This window comes from Ochotona curzoniae, unplaced genomic scaffold (genome assembly GCF_017591425.1).
Source record: "Ochotona curzoniae isolate NIBS_2020 unplaced genomic scaffold, NIBS_Ocur_1.0 contig_3703, whole genome shotgun sequence".
NCBI classification, from domain to species: Eukaryota; Metazoa; Chordata; class Mammalia; order Lagomorpha; family Ochotonidae; genus Ochotona; species Ochotona curzoniae.
Window position 1 is genome coordinate 25,678 of NW_024465951.1, and position 19,077 is coordinate 44,754.

A 19,077-nucleotide genomic window follows, 5' to 3' on the forward strand; every position below is an offset into this window, starting at 1 on the left:
CAGTTTCAGAGAATTAAAAAGTTTGGACTTATTTGCTTCCCCAAATCTTTAATTTCAGAACTATCCTATTTGAGGCTACACATTGAAATTACTAATATCATATTTAAGTTTCTTCATATAAAAAAGTTTTGGTAAGTAGTATTAAAAAAACATAAGGCAAGATGTATTAAACAGAACCCTCTGGTTCTATTCCTCTCTGTCCTTACAGAGCTCATGATGGCGATATATCATGGAAAAGTTCAATTTCTGACCTTTCATGTAAGTACCTTATGCCTTTGTTGCAGTTAGAATTCTGTCTGAGCATCCTAAAAAAGAGGTCATTGGTGATGCTCGTTAGCACTTATGCTGGCAAGCTGAGCTTCCTTCTCTTGAGCACTTTTGTAATGAACAAACAGAAGTTATGGGGCCCGGCGCAGTGGCGCAGTAGCGCAGTGGCGCAGTGGTTAAGGTCCTCACCTTGCACTCCTGGGATCCCATATGGGCGCCGGTTCTAATCCCGGCGGCCCTGCTTCTATCCAGCTCCCTCCCTGTGGGAAAGCAAAAGCTTTGGGAACCTGCACCCGTGTGGGAGACCCGGAAGAGGCTCCTGGCTTCGGACTGGCATAGCATCGACAGTTGCACTCACTTGGGGAGTGAATCATCGGACGGAAGATCTTCCTCTTTGTCTCCCCTCTCTGTATATCCGCCTTTCCAATTAAAAAAAAATAGAAGTTATGGTACAGAATGGTCTGGACCACACCACCCACCACAACAATGGGGTGAAAGAATTCCTCAGAGTAAAAGGACCAAATCAAGTTGACAAGACACAGAGCACAGTGGAGGCCCAGAAAGGACAGGTAGTGGGTGATGATGGTCTTTGCTTCCCTGGTATCACTGACCATCAAGGGCTGTGGCAGCATGACTGCTCAAGGGAGCTGGAGAATATCCTTCAGAGCTCAAGAGGAGGAAAATCATGACCAACCTCTCACAGGGCCCAAAAGATACTCCCTCAGAAGGTATGATTTTCTTCATAGGTCTCCTCAAATTTCAAGTAGATCACGCACACCCTGGCTTAGAATCATGCAATTTAGATAAACTTCATAGAAGTATTACATATTGAAATAAACAAAGTAAGAAGATCCAGGCAATGAGTTGTGAAGACCAAACTTTTAAATGGTGCATTTTTTTCCTATTGCAATTGTGTATTATCCATGCTAAGAAGAAATCAGCACAACTATACCATTTTAAATTCTGGATTTGTGGTGGTTGCTTTCTGAAACCTTTTGAAAGTATACTGAAAGTATTTGGACAGGTGGCAGACATTCTGTTTCAACTGTGTCCTGTTAATAACTATAGGAATCAGCTTTTCCAAAATACATTGCAGTCTTTCAGGCTGGTTGTATATGAGTCTGTACAATGGGTAAGCCTCCAGTCTCCAAGAGTTTATTTTTTAATTTTAATTTCCTAAAATTTTGATGATCTTTATATAGTTGATTAGGGCTCAAAGGATCAAGGACTACAGGAAAGTGGGTAAGATAATTGTTTCCACATTCTCTTTTTTCCTTTCTGTATCTGGGGAAAGGGGAAGAGACAAAGGGAGAAGCCACACCCACACTCCCAACCATCGCAGGGTCCCCGATGTGGGGCCTCCTCTGAAAGCACTGCTCAAGTAATTTCAATAGTTCAACTGTTCTGAATTGTTGCCATTTCGCCATTCCAAGCATGATGAAATCTTCAGAATCCACTGGCTGACATAGTACATCTTAGCATCTCTACTTGCCCAGATATTCACTGGCAATACTTGACTGATGTAGTTGATCAATTTATTCTTTCCTCTATTGTGGTACCAGGTGTCCTATGCAGGCTCCAATGTGCTGTCATATCCTCCATGTGCACCTGGATATGCTGTTCACTGCTCTGTCTGAGCCACTGAGGAGGCTCAGCTTTGACACATGGACTCCATGGTCAAATCATGGAACCTATAGTTCTCTTCATGGTTGGAGTTCTGAGTCCAGCCAGATTCTTGTGTGTGCTTGCCAGCACAAGGTCTGGCATAGTCCGTTGCTCCAATCAGCCTATGCATATGCTGGTGCTTATAATTGCTGGGTAGGTTCTGCCTCCAGTCCTGTCTTCTACACAACCAATGGATCTCTAAGACTTTAGAGGAGCTAGTGATTTAAGAAAGTTAGTTTTCAATTAAAGAAGAGGAATAATTTTTTGAGATTCATTGCAGAGCATGGTGACTAAACAATGTATTGTATCCAAAATTGCCAAAATAATTACATTTTGAATGTTCTCACCATAAAAACCATAATGTGATGTCTATTTAAAATTTATTTATTTTTACTTGAAAGACAGAGTTACAGAGAAAGAAAGAAGGAGAAAGACATCTTTTATATGCTGGCTTATTCCCTGAATAGCAACAATGGCTGCCCTGAGCCAATTTTGAAGCCAGGAGCCAGAAGCTTTTTCCATGTTTACCAACTGGATGTAAAGTCCCAAGAACTTTATGCCATCTCTGCTGTTTTCTCAGGGCATAAGCAGGGAACACGAAATTAAAATACAATGAATAATGCCCTTAGGATAACTCTGAGTCAAATAAAATGCTTAAAAACTTACTAATAGATTTTACTAATGTTTAAAATAATAAATTCATTTTATTTTTTATAATGTTTACATAATTGAGTGGTATGCAATGGCCATGTGGACCACCAATCAAGGTGAGGAGGGTCAAGGAATCGGGGAAAGTAGATAAGACAACGACCTCCAGTCTCCTTTTTACTCTGGTATCTGAGGAAAATGGAGAGAGAAGGAAAGAGGGCAGCTCCCAGCAACCTAACTGCGTCCATACTCAGGAATGGGGGAAGGCCACTGATGTCATCCCAGGGCCCCTAATGTGGAGCATGTTCCATGGTTACTGCATAAGTGGGTTTGATAGTTTTGAGATGCTGTTGATTTCATGCTCCAAGGCTGAGGAAATCCTTCCACGGTCCATTGGCTGACATAGTCCACAGTATAGAGTCTCGATTCACCTAGATACTTGTCCAGGAGAGCTGTCCAATTGGTTCTGTCCTCCATGGTACTAGATATCCTCTGCAGGTCTCAATGAACTGGTTGCCATGTCCCCCGCGAGCATCTGGGCATGTCACCGACCGCACAGGCCTCAGCAATTGTGCAGATCCAGTTCTGACACACGTGCTCCATTGTTAGACCACAGATCCTGTGATTTTAGCCTAACCCTTCCCAGCTTGCTCTATCCCTGGCTTTTAGGAAAACTGGTAGGTGTGATAACGTAGCATAACTCTGCGTGTCCCATACCACATCCTGGTTCCTGCACATGCCAGTGTGTTACGGTTTGGCATGATCCTGTCTGGTCCACTCCCTACAGAGCCAACCCATACACCTGCCAACTAGTGAAGCAGCCCTGCCCAGCCTGACCAACACCCATCCCTGACTCATGCATTCGCCAGCAGGAGCTATGACCTATCAGGAAAGTTCCCCAAGTTCTTCCAGCAGATCATATCCAGACGCAGATCTCATGTGTGCCAGCAGGTACTAGTCCCTTACATGACAGTCTGTCCTCCAGTGTATGCCTTTGTGTGTATCGGTGGATGTTGTTACCTGATCCAACTCACATCCAATCTTTGGTTGTGTCTGTGGATGCTACAGCCTGGAGCAACCTGGCCTATTCCTAACCCCAGTGCCCATGTGTGTTGGTGAGTTCCACGGTCATGCCTAGCTCATCTTGTCACCTCCCCAGCACTCGAGCAAACCAGCTGACAGCTGTCCCACAGGGATTAGGGGTGAGCCTGTGATTTCCCACAGAATCTGCTCCCAGATTCAGCTCTTTTTTGAATTGGTCAGTGTCGTGGCCCAGCCTGATATGGTCCACACTCTACTCCAGCACTCACTGACGGGTACTGTGGTTGAATCCTGCCAAGCAGGCCGCCTAGCCATGGCTTTCGTGTGGGAAGGTAAGTGGTGGTTGATACCGACAATCCCAGCTCAGGCCTCCCACGTGGGTGGCTGTAATGCTTTGGCTCTGAAAGTTCCTCTGGTTTTGCTCCTTCAAACCACCTGGTGTCAGTCCCCCTCATTTTCCTGCAAGTGCTGTAGCCAGGTTGGTGGAAGTCCCCCAGAAGTTACTATTCACCTGTCATGTCCTCCCTTCGCAGTCTTTCCTCACACACATCTCCAGACACACTTGCCTATGCAATTTACAGCCCTCTGATCTCAGTCCTCTGGTGGTGTGCTGTGTCAACCTGAGGACTATATGCCTACCCAGGGTCCAAGGACACACACGCTCAGGTTACCACATCCTGTCTGTTGGCATGCCAGCATCTGTCTTCTCTCTCTCTGCTTATCCTTTTTCTCTGTAAATCACCTTTCAAGTAAGTAGATAAATTTTTAAAAATTACCGCATTTTCAAAACTATAATGCAGTGTGAATTAATGGGTCCTTCATATGTGGAGCTATCACTTATAATTCTATTCAGAATATGATTCATTAGGTGGGTCTCACGACGGGGCGTCTCATGCCTGGATCCCAGACAGCCGCCACGTGCACATGGTGAGCTGTTTTCCTGTGCCTGCTGGGTTTCGGGGGCCGCTTCCTTTGGGGTGAGTAGACCGAGGGGGGGAGGCCTCTGGGACTGGGCAGGTCCGGGACCCACCCGCCGCCTTCATGGGGCGGTGAATGGGATTTGGGAGGGGCGCGACCTTGGGCCTGGGTTATTTAAACCTCCAGCAGCCTCCTGGCAGCTGGTGGGTCTCAGGACGGGGCGTCTCATGCCTGGATCCCGGACGGCCGCCATGTGCACATGGTGAGCTGTTTTCCTGGGCCTGCTGGGTTTCGGGGGCCGCTTCCTTCGGGGTGAGTAGACCGAGGGGGGGAGGCCTCTGGGACTGGGCAGGTCCGGGACCCACCCGCCGCCTTCATGGGGCGGTGAATGGGATTTGGGAGGGGCGCGACCTTGGGCCTGGGTTATTTAAACCTCCAGCAGCCTCCTGGCAGCTGGTGGGTCTCAGGACGGGGCGTCTCATGCCTGGATCCCAGACAGCCGCCATGTGCACATGCTGAGCTGTTCCCGGGTGGCCAGTGCGCCATTGGTGCCAGGCTCTGCCTGCTGGCCGCCCGGCCGGGGAGCTCTGGGGATTTGGTTCTTTGAGTTGCTGCTTAATTAGGTCCAGGTTGAACCCATTGTGCTTCTTGGACCTGAAACAGGCAGTAACTCTTCCTTAGCAAAACTTGTAATCACTAATAATGCTGAGCACCAAATACCAGTCATGCAGAAGCTAGGGCTTGGGGCTTGTCCTGCAAAAGTAGCTCCAACAGTTGGCCAATGTGTCAACTGGTAATGGAACAGAGTAGATTAGGCACGACTGAGCAAACCTTAGCCCACAAGTAAAACTAGAAACCAGGAGGGAGCAAAGGTCATGCCGAGCTAGGCTCTTGTACCTGTTGGTCCGTGGGAGCCAGGGAGGCTAAGTCACAGTGTCTAAGGCAGAGTTCGGGACAGGGGAGGGGCTGTGCCAAGCTGAGTCAGAGCATCCATTGGCAGGCATGTGATCTATGGCTGGGAACAGACCCAGTTGGGGAGCAAAGGGGACAACCCTAGCTGGGCTGAGGTTCCCACCAAGAGGCGCGTGGCCTGGAAGGGGGGCTGCGTTCTGATCTGGAAACAGTTGTAGTCTCCCTTGGCACAAGTGTGGACTGGGATTGGATGCACCGAACCGGGTTGGACCCCGACTCCCCCTGGTGTTCTGGAGGACCAGGGCAGATGTGGGATGGACTAGGCAGGGTCTCAAACCCCTGCCTAGTGTGTGAGCCATATGTGGGTATGGACAAACCATGGCGGGGCTGGAACATCCAACAGCAAGAACCAGATTGGGTGGAAGGTCAGTCAGGAAAAGCCACAGTTCCTGCTATGACAGGAGGTGGACTGAGTAGGGTTGGCTCATGGACCCACTGGTAAGCGTGAAACCTGGCATTGGGAGAGGTTCTGATGGAGGAGCCTGGGCAACTCCTCTGGCAGGACACAGACCCTGCAGGTAAGCGCAAGAAACATGATAGGAAACAGCCCAGAAAAGGCCATGGAAAGCTACCCACTGGCATACAATTGGTAGACGTGGGGGCAAGACCAGGCTGAATCTGTCCACATCATCCATTGGCAAATCCAGGCACCAGTGTGGGTTGACCCAGGTTCGGTCGCAACAAAGACTAGTGCACATTATGGAATGCCGAGGTGAGGTTGCCTGTACCGGAAGGGACCGCAGCGTCCAACCAGCCTGAAAACAAGAAAGGAAGTGGGCAGAGCCGGCAGGGGAATAAGGGAGGGTTCCTTTGCTGGACAGCTACTTCCGCAGGAGAGCATGGGCTGGGATGGGGGCAGACCAGACTAGGCAGAGCTACCACACCTGTGCGCCTCATGTGGACTAGATCAGAGAAAAGCCAGGCTGGGCGGATTATTCCCAATGGGGCAAACAAAATTAAAGTGGGCGAGGGTTGTTTGGGCTTAGACGCAGCATCAACTGGAATCTGGGAGTGGGAGAGGCCTGGGACGGAAATAGTGGGCTCATCCCTCTTGGGTCACCACTCCCACAGGAGGACAGCTAAAACTAAGACAGCTGCTGGGGTGGAATGGGGTGTGGGACAGACTGGATTACTGCTACACTTACTGGCAAACCAGGGTAGGGGGTGGGCCTGGTGGGGGTTATTGTGGGTCGCTCCAACCTAGGCTGCAGCTCCCGCTGGTTTATGTGAAGGCCATGTATGTGCTGGGCAGAACCAGGCTGGACTGCAACACCCATTGGTTCCAGTGGAAGTCGGGAGTGAAAACAGAACCAACCCAGCAATTGCAACTACCAGCTGATTGGAGCGATGGACGGTGCCAGGCCCTGTACTTGTTAGCACATACAAGAAGTTTCTTTGGAGATCTTCCTAATCTAAATGCTGGACTCAGAACCCTAACGAAGAAAAGAGAGAAGACAGAACAGGTCAACCAACCACCTCAGCTATATGATGGACTATGTTAATCAGTGGATTTTTCAAAGACCTCATAGTGCTTGGAGTGGCAAGATTGGCAGCGATTCATAACTGTGGCAATATCAAAACCACTTGAGCAAGAACCTCGGAGCATGCCCTACATCCGGGACCTGGGGAGGGTGGGAAATTGGGTGGGCTTCTCCCTTAAATACCCCCCTTTAAATATGAAGCTAACAATATGGAAAACATACTAGTATTATCCACTTTCCTGTAGCCCTTGAACCTTCTTATCCTAATTAACTATGTAAAGAATGTCAAAATAAAATTTATTAATTAAAAAAAAGAATATGATTCATTAATACCCATGTAATACGTAATTATCCAAAATAGCATTATGTGCTTTAAAAAAATTTTTTTTTTTAGTTGCAAAGTAAAATACAGAGGAGAGAAAGAGACGAAGATCTTCCGTCCGTTGATTCACTCCCCAAGCGGCTGCAATGGCTGGAGCTGAGCCAATCCAAATCCAGGAACCTAGATCCTCTTCCGGGTCTCCCACAAGGGTTCAGGGTCCCAAGGCTTTGGGCCATCCTTGACTGTTTTCCCAGGGCACAAGCAGGGAGCTGGGTGGGAAAGGGGTGGCAGGGATTAGAACCGGCGCACATATGGAATCTTGGCACATTCAAGGTGAGCACTCTAGTTGCTAGGCTACTGAGCCAGGACCTTACTTTTTTTTTTTTTTTTTAAGATTTTAAAAAAATTTTTATTAAAAAGGCAGATTTACAAAGAAAAGGAGAGACAAAAAGAGAGATATTCTATCCGCTGATTTACTCTCCAAGTGGCCACAGTGGCTTGAACTGAGCAAAGTCAAAGCCAGAAGCCAAGAGCCTCCTCTGGTCTCCCACATGGGTGCAGGGTTCCAAGGCTTTGGGACACCCATGAACTGATGGCCATATGGGATCCTGGTGCTTGGAGGTGGAGTATTTGGCCAATTGAGCCATCATGCAGGCATTGTGACAGGCCCTATGTGACATACCAATGATGCAATCCACACATTTTCTATAGTGTTTTATTTCCTGAACATGCTGTATTAATTATGATTATATCACACATTATGATAAAGCAAGAGAATAAAAATAATAAAGTGATTAATACAATCAAAATAAGGAAAAAATAGGAAGTATGAAGAAGAGGTTAAACACCCTCTTGTACAATGTTATTTGTGGGTCTGGTGCGATAGCATAGTGGTTAAAGTCCTCACCTTGCACGTGCTGAGATTCCATATGGGTGCAGGTTTTAATCCCGGCGGCCTCGCTTCCCATCCAGCTTGTGGCCTGGGAAAGCACTTGAGGATGGCCCAAAGCCTTGGGACCCTGCACCCACGTGGGGGACCCAGAAGAGCTCCTGGCTCCTGGCTTTGGATTGGCTTAGCTCTAGCCGTTGCGGCCGCTTGGGGAGTGAGCCATCAGATGTAAGATCTTCCTCTCTGTCTCTCCTCTCTGTAAATCTGCTTTTCCAATAAAAATAAATAACTCTTTAAAAAAATGTTATTTGTTTTAAAACAGAGATGTGTCTAAAGCTGAATTTGAGCCCTCCTGGGTCTCTCAGTGCCTTGAAGACACTGATCGGAAGTGTCCTGATCATGTGGTTGGGTTAAGTGCTATGCATGGGCACCTCCAAGAACCTCCCTTCCACACCGGTCACCTCCTCTAGCTGCCTGGCCTATCTGTTCTGGAGGGGTCGTTGGACTGAGGGGCAGCTTCAGCAGACCTGCTACACTGAGGTTAAACTATTAGCTAGCATTCTATTTGTTTTAGCTTAACATCCCTATCACCAAAGAGGTATAAGATATTCTTTCTAGTAAACAGCCTTGATTTTGCCACATCATCAATTACCAGGCAGGGCTGTACTTTGCTGTGCCCACAAAATTACAGCATTTCCCACTATAAGGAAAGATAATTTTCCTTCAGTTAAATTAATAAATATTAATAAATTAACTAAACATTAAAATTAATTAAAACTAATTAAAATTGATTACTTTTTAAATTTAAAGTTAATTTAAAAATAATTAACCAATAAAATTAATTAATAAAAATGAGTAATTCCCCAATCTACAACATCAATGTATAATGCCAGAACCAGATTAAAAGTCTTCTCATTTGGACTGATTTGCTTTCTACCTCTTATATTCCCAAACACCTCAGACACACAAGGCACAAGACACACAGGCACACAAGGCTGGGGTACAATAGAAGCCAAATTAACCTGTTTTGAACACAATGGGGTCAAACCCTTTTTACCTTTTAAGGAAGGAAATTAAAGTTTCAGGAGGGAATCTTCATATGGACACTCTGACCAGCAACTGATGATGTTTCTTACCGGCGATGCTGATTGGTTCTTCAACACTGAGATTATCCAATCTGGGCCTAAAGAAATGAATATCTTTGTTTCTATTAATTGGCATGTAGGTGGATAAGGGTCACAGTTGTCACGGAGACTTGCCTGCTCCTCTGGCAGCTGCTGCTCCTGCTGTCCAGAATGCTGTGTTTGTGGTTCTCCAGAGGCTCCTGCGTGGCGGCCCTGCCAGGGACACTGGTGTTGCTGAGTTCTGCCCTGGCTTTGGCCAGGGACACCCGTAAGTGCACACTTAGATGCTGGGTTCTTATTGGGTGGGGAGGGAAGGGAGTTACTTTGTCATGGAGTCAGGCTGGGTTCCTTGTAACATTGTGGCACTATCTTTGGTGACCACCTGTCTTTATCTTTTGGCTGTTAAATATTTCACCAAAGGAGAGTGGATGCTTGTCCTCTTTGTGTGAGATCTGCCTAAGAGGCTTGTGCTCCAGGCTGTTTTTTCCCAGTTCTCCTCCAGTCTTACCCCCCCCCCCATTCATGCACCATGCGTCTTCAGTCTTTAGAATGCTTAGATATAATGATGATGAAAAAAAGTCTCCAAATAGCGCTTCACTTCATTACACTGAGTTTAGCCAGAAAAAAAGGAAGTGTGTCTGAAACTTCTGTGGGAATCAAATGAAATTCAAAGTTATCCTAGAACTGGCCTAATGTGCTCAACAGGATTTGTGGGGTTGGTGTCCCTCTCGATGTGCGGGCTGTATCACCAGTCCTCTACCTGCTCGCTATCCTCCCTGAACTCCACCTGCAGAAAGCTCGTACCCTGAGCTCAGGGGTTCTCTGACAGGAGCCAGGTTAGTTTTTCTCTCCTCTCCTTTCTCTCTTCTCTCTGTTGTGGAAAAGCATTCTGTAACTGAAGCAAAGATCCTGGTGCTTGGAGTAACCTTGTAGTTAAGGAGCAAAGCTGAGTTGTTCTTTGGTGCTCTAAGAACGTGAAGCATCTCTGAAGGCCCGCGGTGGTGGCCGCTCACTGCAAACTATTTGAACCTTTTACACTGTAAATTTCTACTGTGTTTCCCACATTCTCTGAGTGGAGCCCACCAAGGGGGATCGGGCAACTGATGTTGGGTAAATTATATGAAGCTCTATTTTTGCAAGTCAAAGATGGAAACAAAATCAGCAATGTCGTGTGTGTCACTCTACACACCCTGTGTGATACCGAGAGATGGGGTAAAAGCTGTTAAAATTGCCCGTGCTAAAAACCCTAAAGAAGCGAACAGAACTTCCTGGCTTACAGGTGTGTCTTATCCCAAATTCCTTGGGTTTATTATCACAGTTTCCCCTAGTTAGCCATCTCTCATTCCCTTTCCCACCAGCTTCTCCCCATCCTTTCTCCAGTTCTGTCATTACCATGACTACAGATCCCTGACTTTACTGAGAGCCTCTGCACTGCAGGGGATCCATTAGAGCAGGTGCAAGAACGAACATTTTTTTCTTAAAATCATCCTTTCCTTATCTGTGAATACTTCTGATAGGAGGGGTAAAAGGGTCTGAATTTCCACAGAAGTGGAGTGATACAATGTGTTAAAAAGAAAAAGCAGAATTGGGTTCTTTCTTGTTTTCCAGGGACCCCAGAATGCTGGTTTGTTCTTTGGGGAACCTTTGGCCCTCAGATCATGAGATCACTTGGTCTGGCCTCCCAAGGCAATCCTAGGCAGGATTAAAATTCACTATGTCTAGCTGGGTGAATAGCAATGGTTTTGTATGGGCCAGAATGCTGTTATAAATATCCAATGATCCCTGGCAGTTCCTCACCATGCGATAATTTTTCAAGTCCCACCTTACTGTTGCTCTTCACCTGCTGGGCACTCTGAGTTCCCTGGGTCAGCTATTAGTCCCCGCCCAGACTCTGCACATCTCACTCAGCTCACACCTGGATGTGGTCAGTATTGGCTCCCTGTCCAGCAGGTTGGTTGGCTTTAAGTGTCATGAGGGAAGGGATGATGTCAGTTGTTCCCTTTTTTGGGGGAACTATATGGGGTCTAAGTGCAGGCTGAGCACCAGATGGGCCTTAGGGCATGTTTCCAGGAAGAAGTGGTTGATGCATTAGAGGACTGACCTGGAGTCTCGCGGTGAGAGGTGTTGGCTACAGGTGAGGCAGCAGGTGGGGGTGCCTGGGTGGGGCAGGGGGGAAGGTGCAGTGCTGGGGTCAGTGCAGTGGGTGTGGAAGACAGGAAGGTGTGAGGAGCACAGCTTCCCTGCAGGAAAGGCTGCAGGGAGCTTTCTGCTGCATGCCAAGGCCCAGTGGATGTCTCTGCAACCACCTCAAGGCAGTTCCACTCTCCTTTGCATGGACACCTGACCACCCAGCTGAGAGTTCTGTGATCTATTGAGGCACTGTTTGCAGCTGAGGAGTTGGTTTTTATTTTCAATGTGCGCTTGGAAGTTGACGTTGCTGATGACTCTTGGCAAAAGGACCTTTTACAATTCCAAGCTCTCTGCTGCCCCCATTGACCATCCTTGATCTTAAGGTCCCTCCTTCTGTGATGCAATTCCTCCCATAACTGATTCAAGGTTAAGTTGTAGAATGAGGATTGCAGTAGGAATGTGTTACTGATTGATGTGTGCTGGCTATTGAGAACTTCCCGACCACAGGGTCAGGATGGATAAAATCCTGCTTTAAGGTGAAACAAACGACAGAATTATATTTGAAACTGTTATAGGATTTTTGACCCCGAACAAGGCAGCAATCTCAATTCTTGTCTCACGGGAAAGAAGAATTTTCATGCGGACATAGTTTAGTCTTAAAGCAAGATTTATTAGAAAAGTTGAGAAAGGAGGCTCCTGTCCTAGTGACAGGAGGGGCTTGGAGATAGAAAGACCCATACCTCCTGTCTTAAGTGGCAGGAGGAGGAAAAGAAAGACCCTAGATCTCTGCCATAGAGGCAGGAGGAAAAGTGGAAAAGAAAAAACCCGTATTAATGGCAGGGAAAGCAGGTTTTAAAGGTTCGCTTCAAACATGTTTCTCCTTAAACAAGCAGAATTTCTGGTTTCCATAGTACCTGGCCTTGGACAAAAGATCAGAAAGGTGTCACCAGCCAACTTCCTTGGTCCCTTTCTAATGATAAAGAGGCCAGTCTGAGGCCCTCTCCCTTGGCAATGGTCAGAGACAGAACTGGGATGACACTTCAGGTGGGGAATTGGTATGTTAATATCGCCCTTGTCTCTTTGGGAAGCGTGTTCTTGATACGTTAAAATATACACTTGTCTCTGGTGAATCCAAGATGTGGTGGGGCAAATACCCTTTTATATTTGAGAGAGAAAAAAAAAAAAAAGAGATGACTTGGAGACCCAGAAAACCCTAACTGCCTCCTACCTAGTCTAACTCCTCTCTCACAACACCCATTTGACCATGACATAAAAAGCCTGTGTCAGAGTTTGCGACTGCTTCTGTATATAGGGAACAGCTTCTTACATTATTCATTATGATCCTAAAATTGTGGCTGTCCATTTGTCTTTAATTTATGTCTACTCCACCCACCCTTCCCCAGTTCCGAACTTGGCTAGAGCTAGCTGGCCTCCGGCAGTGCAACCCCCCACTGGGGTCCCCAGGAAGCGGGGAGACACTGAGGTCAGCATGGCTGCTGATCAGGAGGCTGCCCGCCCCGTGTTGGACCCTCAGGAGCCGAGAAGGGACAAACAGCCTGGGGCGCCGAGGTTCATCGGGTGTCTTAGGCCGCCGCTCCCCGGCGCCCCCTACTGGCGGGCGTGGGCGTCAGTCTCCTCCCGCAGGCCGCCCCTGTGACCCGGTCTCTGTCCCCGCAGCCTTTTTCCTGGAGCAGGTTAGACATGAGTGTCACTTCTACAACGGGACGCAGCGGGTGCGGTTCCTGGACAGATACATCCACAACCGGCAGGAGTTTGTGCGCTTCGACAGCGACGTGGGCGAGTACCGGGCGGTGACCGAGCTGGGCGAGCCGAGCGCTAAGAACTGGAACAGCCAGCCGGCTACTCTGGAAGACCGGCGGGCCCAGGTGGACACGTACTGCAGACACAACTACGAGATCAGTGAGAGCTTCTTGGTGCCGCGCCAAGGTGAGCGGGTCGGGCGGGTGGGGACCCTCGGGCGCTGCCCGCTGTGAGGAGAACCTTCGGTCTGAGTTACCGGCCTTGTTTCACTGTCTCTTTCTCCGTGTCAGGTGTTTACGTAGTTAAAAGGACCACGAAGCTGGCTTAGAGTTAGTTTGACTTAACATCCTGATGTTAACATTTTAATGTCAGTGGCACTGAATTTGTCAGATATTTCCCTTTGTGTATCCCTGATGCAATTTACCGAACATTCCCCCTTTGTTTCATATATATTTTTGAAGATTTATTTATTTTTATTGGAAAGGTTTGATATACAGACAGGAGGAGAGACAGAGAGGAAGATCTGTACGATGGTTCACTCCGCAAGTGACCAACAGCCGGAGCTGAGCCAATCCGATGCCAGGAGCCAGGAGCTCTTCCGGGTCTCCCACACAGGTGCAGGGTCTCAGGTGCAGGGTATCAAGGCTTTGGGGCATCCTTGACTGCTTTCCTAGGCCAGAAGCAGGGAGCTGGATGGGAAGCAGGGCCACTTGGATTGGATCCGGCACGATATGGGATCCCTGCACATGCAAGGCGAGGACTTTAACCACTACGCTATCGCACCAGACCCATGTTTCGTGTTTTAAAAATATTCCTCACTACACTGCTCTGTGTGTGTGTGTGTGTGTGTGTGTGTGTGTGCGCGCGCGCGCGCGCTGCTCGCGCGTATGTGTCAGGGAGGCAAGGGGGGGGGGGATTGTTCGGCGAGCCACAGCAGATGTGGGGTCCAAGGATCAGGGTGCTCGTTTTGGCCTGAAGTTAAGCAGCTGCTTAAGACACCCATAGCTAGTTTGATCCAGGCTGCTCCATGTAGGATCCAGCTTTATGATAATGGTCCTGGGAAAGCTTCTGAGGATGCACCAAGTGCTTGCGATTTCTTGCACCTGTCTGGGAGAGCCAGCACAAATGATTTTCCAGGAATGTTCCATGCAGCTGCTCTTTCGTGATGCCATTGCTCAGAGCTGGCTTTGGCCTGACTCGCCCTTGGCCATTCTTGTTATTTTCAGAGTGATCCAGCGAATAGAACATCCTTTGTACCTCTTTTTTTCCCACCATTTCTATCACTCTGACTCCAAATACATAAATAAAAATTTAAAAAGTGAATCATTTAAAAACCAGGTGATGCCCAAGTTATTTGTATAAAATGATGCTGTATTTCCCTACAACCTGTGGATAACTTCTCCCCTTCACAGCGTCTCTGGGCACTGAGGATGCCAAGACTGGCAGGGTAAATACCAGGCAAACACTGGTTACACAGTGTTGCTCAGGAAATTGTGGCAAAATCAGAGGTGTGAGTGTTCAGTGTGGTCAGTTCCATCCCTGCCCACCAGATACCTTTGATCTCTAGCAGGGGGAATTTCACTGGACCAAGCTTGAGGATCCAGACAGCACATGGTGCTCTAAAACATTTCACATTGCTTTATCTATTTATTTATTTTTATTGGAAAGTTAGATATACAGAGAAGAGGAGAGACAGAGAGGAATATTTTTTGTCTGCTGGCTCACTCCCCAAGTGGCCACAATAGACAGAGCTGGGCTGATCAAGAGTCCAGGAGCCCAGAGCCTCTTCCATGTCTCCTACGTGGTGCAGGGTCCCAAGGTTTTTGGCCATTCTCGACTGCTTTCGCAAGCAGGGAGCTGGGTGGGAAGCAAGGGTGCCGGGCTTAGGACCAGTGCTCATATGGGATCCTGGCACGCGTAAGGTGAGGACCTCAGCCGCTAGGCGACCTTACTGGACCCATATACTTTACTTTTAATGTCTAGTTTCTTTGTTTCTAGGTTTCTTGAATATTCTTCACATTTTTGAAAGCTTTTCATTGTTTGTATTTTTGAGTCACTGAGAGAGAAGCAGGAGAGAGAGAGGTTTTTCATCTGCTATTTCCACTAAATTGATCTGACGTCAAAGCCAGGAGCTTATTCCAGTTCTGCCATATGGTTTCTGGATCTGGAGCACCAGGCCATCCTCTACTGTTTTCCCAGGCTGTCAGGAGGGAGCTGATGGGAAGTGGAGCAGCCAGGACTTCACTGGTACCCAAAGCATGCAGATGCTCTAGGCAGTGGCTCTACCCACTATGCCACAGAAACTCTCCCCTCTATTTCACATTTACTGGCCAATTGTGACTGTTCAGTGATTACCTATTTTGTCTTACTTCTGGGTTTTGAGTTTTTCTGAGCCGTGGTTTTCATATGGAGCAGCATTTTAACACTTGTTGGTCTTTGATTCTGATTTTTTTTTTTTGGCTTATACTTTATATTTAGAAACCATATATTACTCTACATAATAAGAATGTAATGTTCTACTTAGTGAAATGCATTGTGATATTGTTCATAATGAGTTTTCAGCAGTCTTAAATCTATCACTTTGTGTGTTAAATATGTCCCCTCCAGGTTTCTCTCAGCCAAAGTGCTATGTTGAGGCTGTCAGTGTCAGGGATGGGAGAGGTGTTAAGAATACATGTTGGTGATTGGCAGACCATGCACTGTTCTCAAGTTTAGAAAGAGAGATAGCTGTAAAACCCTGACGATAATAGTTGTGTTTCTTCTGCAAGCAGTGGTTGTTGAGCTGTTCAGAATATAGGCTCTTCTCTCCTTTCGCTTTGCTCAGGACTCCTGCTCCAGACTGGGGCCTCGGTATGGGCAGAGGCAGAGAGCAGCCAACAAAAATAACAATGTTTCTGGGGTGTCCTAACCTGTGAGTCTGCAGAGGCAACCTTCCTTTGCAGCAGGTGGTACAGAGTCACATTTTCCCTCAGAGAAATCAAGGACGACATACAGCTGACAGAGCGTAAATTCCAGTTATTGCATTATATATTCTAGATGCATTCATCCCCATGTCACCACAGTCTCAGTATTTCCTAGGTGAGAAAAATGAACTAGAGAAAATCCATAAATCTCACCCAGGATCCATACTAAGAGGCAAAGACTGAATTTTAATGTGGACAATTGACCCCAGCAGTATCCTTTTAATTCATTTGCTGTCTGTTTTGCAGATTAGTAAACCCTTCAATAATGAATGATTTCTCCAAGTTGAGAAAACTAGATGAATGCAATTTTCCTTGACATTCTAAAAACTAGAGGTTCCCTGGTATAAGAATCAAAATTAAAAAACAAAACAAAAACAAAAAATCAAAATCAAGGCTCAGCATTGTAGGACACACAGCTGTCTTTGAGGAAGGCCTGCCTGAGCCTGGAGCATGGGTGTGGACAGAGGCAGAAGGAACCCCCAGGGAGGACTCCTGGGCCCACCTACCTGATCCTTCTCCCTGTGTCTTCCAGTTGTGCCACAGGTCACCGTGTACCCTGCCAAGCCCCAGCCCCTGCAGCACCACAACCTCCTGGTGTGCGCAGTGAGTGGCTTCTACCCAGGCAGCATCCAGGTGCGATGGTTCCGCAATGGGGAGGAAGAGGAGGCTGGTGTGGTGTCCACAGGCCTGATCCGGAATGGAGACTGGACGTTCCAGACCCTGGTGATGCTGGAGACGGTTCCTAAGAGTGGAGAGGTTTATAGCTGTCATGTGGAGCACCCGAGCGTGAGCAGCCCAGTCACTGTGGAATGGAGTGAGCAGCTTCCTGACCTACAAACCCCTGCCTGACCAGGAATGTGCCCGAGTGTCAGGCCTCTCCTTACCATGACACCTTTCCTTTAGTGCAGGTCACCGGGGAAAACCCTGTAGAAGGTTCTACCTTTACCTCTGTGGAAAGGAATGCCCCCACATGGCACAAATAGATTGTCTTTGTTTTGAACCTTCCCATAACATCACATATCGCGGTCATCCCCTTAGCCCTTGGCTCCAGACCCTGCCTGCAGTACTGGGCTTGTGTTTCTGGTTCTGCTGCTCTGATGCTCACTGAGATCTGAGCAGAGGGTCAGGGCAGGGGTTTCTGACCCTTGAGGAGTCCACTCTCACCTCTGCTACAGGATCAGAACCCACTCTCCCAGAATCCTCACACACCAGGTGTTGTCTCAGGCCTTGATGTTCGGTGTGTTCTGTGCCTGAGGCATGTAGATGCTCAGTGTGATTCTCAAGTCTGTCTCACATTGGCCAGTTCCTGTAGCTCTTCTGGTTCAGGCTACTTCCCTGGGTCTCTGGTCTCCATGAGGGAGGTTGGGTTTATGTTCAAATGCCTGACTCTGGTTTCACCCTCAGGAGCTCAGTCTGATTCTGCGCAGAGCAAGATGCTGAGCGGAGTTGGGGGCTTTGTGCTGGGACTGCTGTTCCTGGGGCTGGGGCTGTTCATCTACTTCAGGAGCCAGAAAGGTGAGGACCTGTTCGTGGTGAGGACCTTGTTAGCCTTAGCTGGGGTAGAGATAGGATGTTTCGTCAGCTTAGTTATGTGTTCATTATTGACACTTTATACTTACCCTTTGATCCTAAATTTCCTGAAAATATAGACATCAACAGTGCAAGGGACTGGGTCAAAACAGAAGAGGTTATGTTTCATAGAGATAATGAAAAGTTAATAAAGATAGGTTGGTGGATTGTGAACCTGGGCCAAGCACTGAGTAGCCACTGAGGCAATTTAAGTTGCACCAACTTTGTGTGACAGCAGCGTCCTTGTTCCCAGGCTGTTGTGTTGTGCTCTAATCTCTGATGTGTGTGGTGCGGGATGTGGTTTGTAGAGAGGCCTAATTTGACAAATATTGGACTGAGACTTTATATTTTGGGTCTTGAGATATCTCCACATCTTTTAAGCAAGTATGTTCTCTCCTTCCCAGGGCGCTCTGGACTTCAGCCAACAGGTAATGCACTTTCATATTCTTCTAGTTTCAAATATGGTTTACCCTGAGTGGAGGCAATGTGAGTCAGAAATAATGGGGAACAAATGGGAATGAGACTTGTGATCAGGAAGTTTGCATGAGACTCTTCATTCATCAAGAGGCACATGCTCTGTGTTGACTTATGTTGAGGGAAGCAAAGATTGATCTTCCTTCTCGCTGTGCTGTGATCACATGTAGCCATGAGAGAGGGAAAAACAACAGTTTTCAAAGTTAGTTCTGACAGCAACACTCTTCTCTGTCATCTGCAGGGCTACTGAACTGAAGTGAGGATGGCGACACTCAGGGAAGAACCTCTGCCCTTGGCTTCATATCAGAGGAAGGTTCTTTGCGCCCTGTTGTTCTCTGGAGATTTTGGTTTCTCAGGTTCTGTTTCCCGTGTGATTTAGTGACCTGCAGGAAGAGTCCTCCCTCCAGCTTCCTCAGCCTCTGACTTTGACACAGACGTCCTGATACTGAGGGCGGTGCCTTCCCTGACTGCTTGCTGTTTGGCTCTGTGTTTTACCCTTACTGCCTCCCCTGCTCTGATCTCACATTACTTTATGACATTTTCCCCAATAAACATGAAATAAAAATATCTTCTGCTTGCTCCAACTTCAAGAAGAAGAAACGAGGAGAGTGAAGATCATATAACATGCAATGATAGTTTTCTTTACTATGTTAAATGATGTATGTGTCAAATAGTCTGTGTTGTGCATTCCACATGTATAGATATCAAAACATCATGCAGCTCACTTTATACACAATTTTCTTGTCAGTGAACTAAGAAAATAAAAGCAAAAGAAGAGAGGTCAGTGAAAAGTTTAAGAAGGCCATGAATAAAAATGGAAAACAGGATGTAACAATGGAACTAAACAACAAAA

At 47.3% G+C, this 19,077-nt stretch overlaps 1 protein-coding gene and 1 pseudogene across 10 annotated transcripts in view; one reads left to right on the forward strand and one right to left on the reverse strand.

Moving 5' to 3' along the window:
* Window positions 1–340: 340 nt before the first annotated feature.
* LOC121158231 lies at window positions 341–3,183 on the reverse strand (annotated as a pseudogene).
* Window positions 3,184–9,430: 6,247 nt separating this feature from the next.
* LOC121158238 (H-2 class II histocompatibility antigen, E-S beta chain-like) overlaps window positions 9,431–19,077 on the forward strand; it is a 47,520-nt gene continuing 37,873 nt past the window's right edge. Inside the window, exons 1-6 of one of the 10 annotated variants that reach the window (XM_040982903.1) lie at window positions 9,431–9,598; window positions 13,135–13,404; window positions 16,714–16,995; window positions 17,586–17,696; window positions 18,155–18,178; window positions 18,466–18,791. In XM_040982903.1, coding sequence (XP_040838837.1) covers window positions 9,499–9,598; window positions 13,135–13,404; window positions 16,714–16,995; window positions 17,586–17,696; window positions 18,155–18,178; window positions 18,466–18,479 — 801 coding nt within the window. In that variant the 5' untranslated portion in view covers window positions 9,431–9,498 and the 3' untranslated portion in view covers window positions 18,480–18,791. Of the gene's footprint in view, window positions 9,619–9,803; window positions 9,807–10,124; window positions 10,128–10,298; window positions 10,302–12,545; window positions 12,549–13,134; window positions 13,405–16,713; window positions 16,996–17,585; window positions 17,697–18,154; window positions 18,381–18,465 lie in introns of those variants that run through there. The other 9 variants (XM_040982906.1, XM_040982905.1, XM_040982904.1 and 6 more) reach the window with 9 other exon arrangements.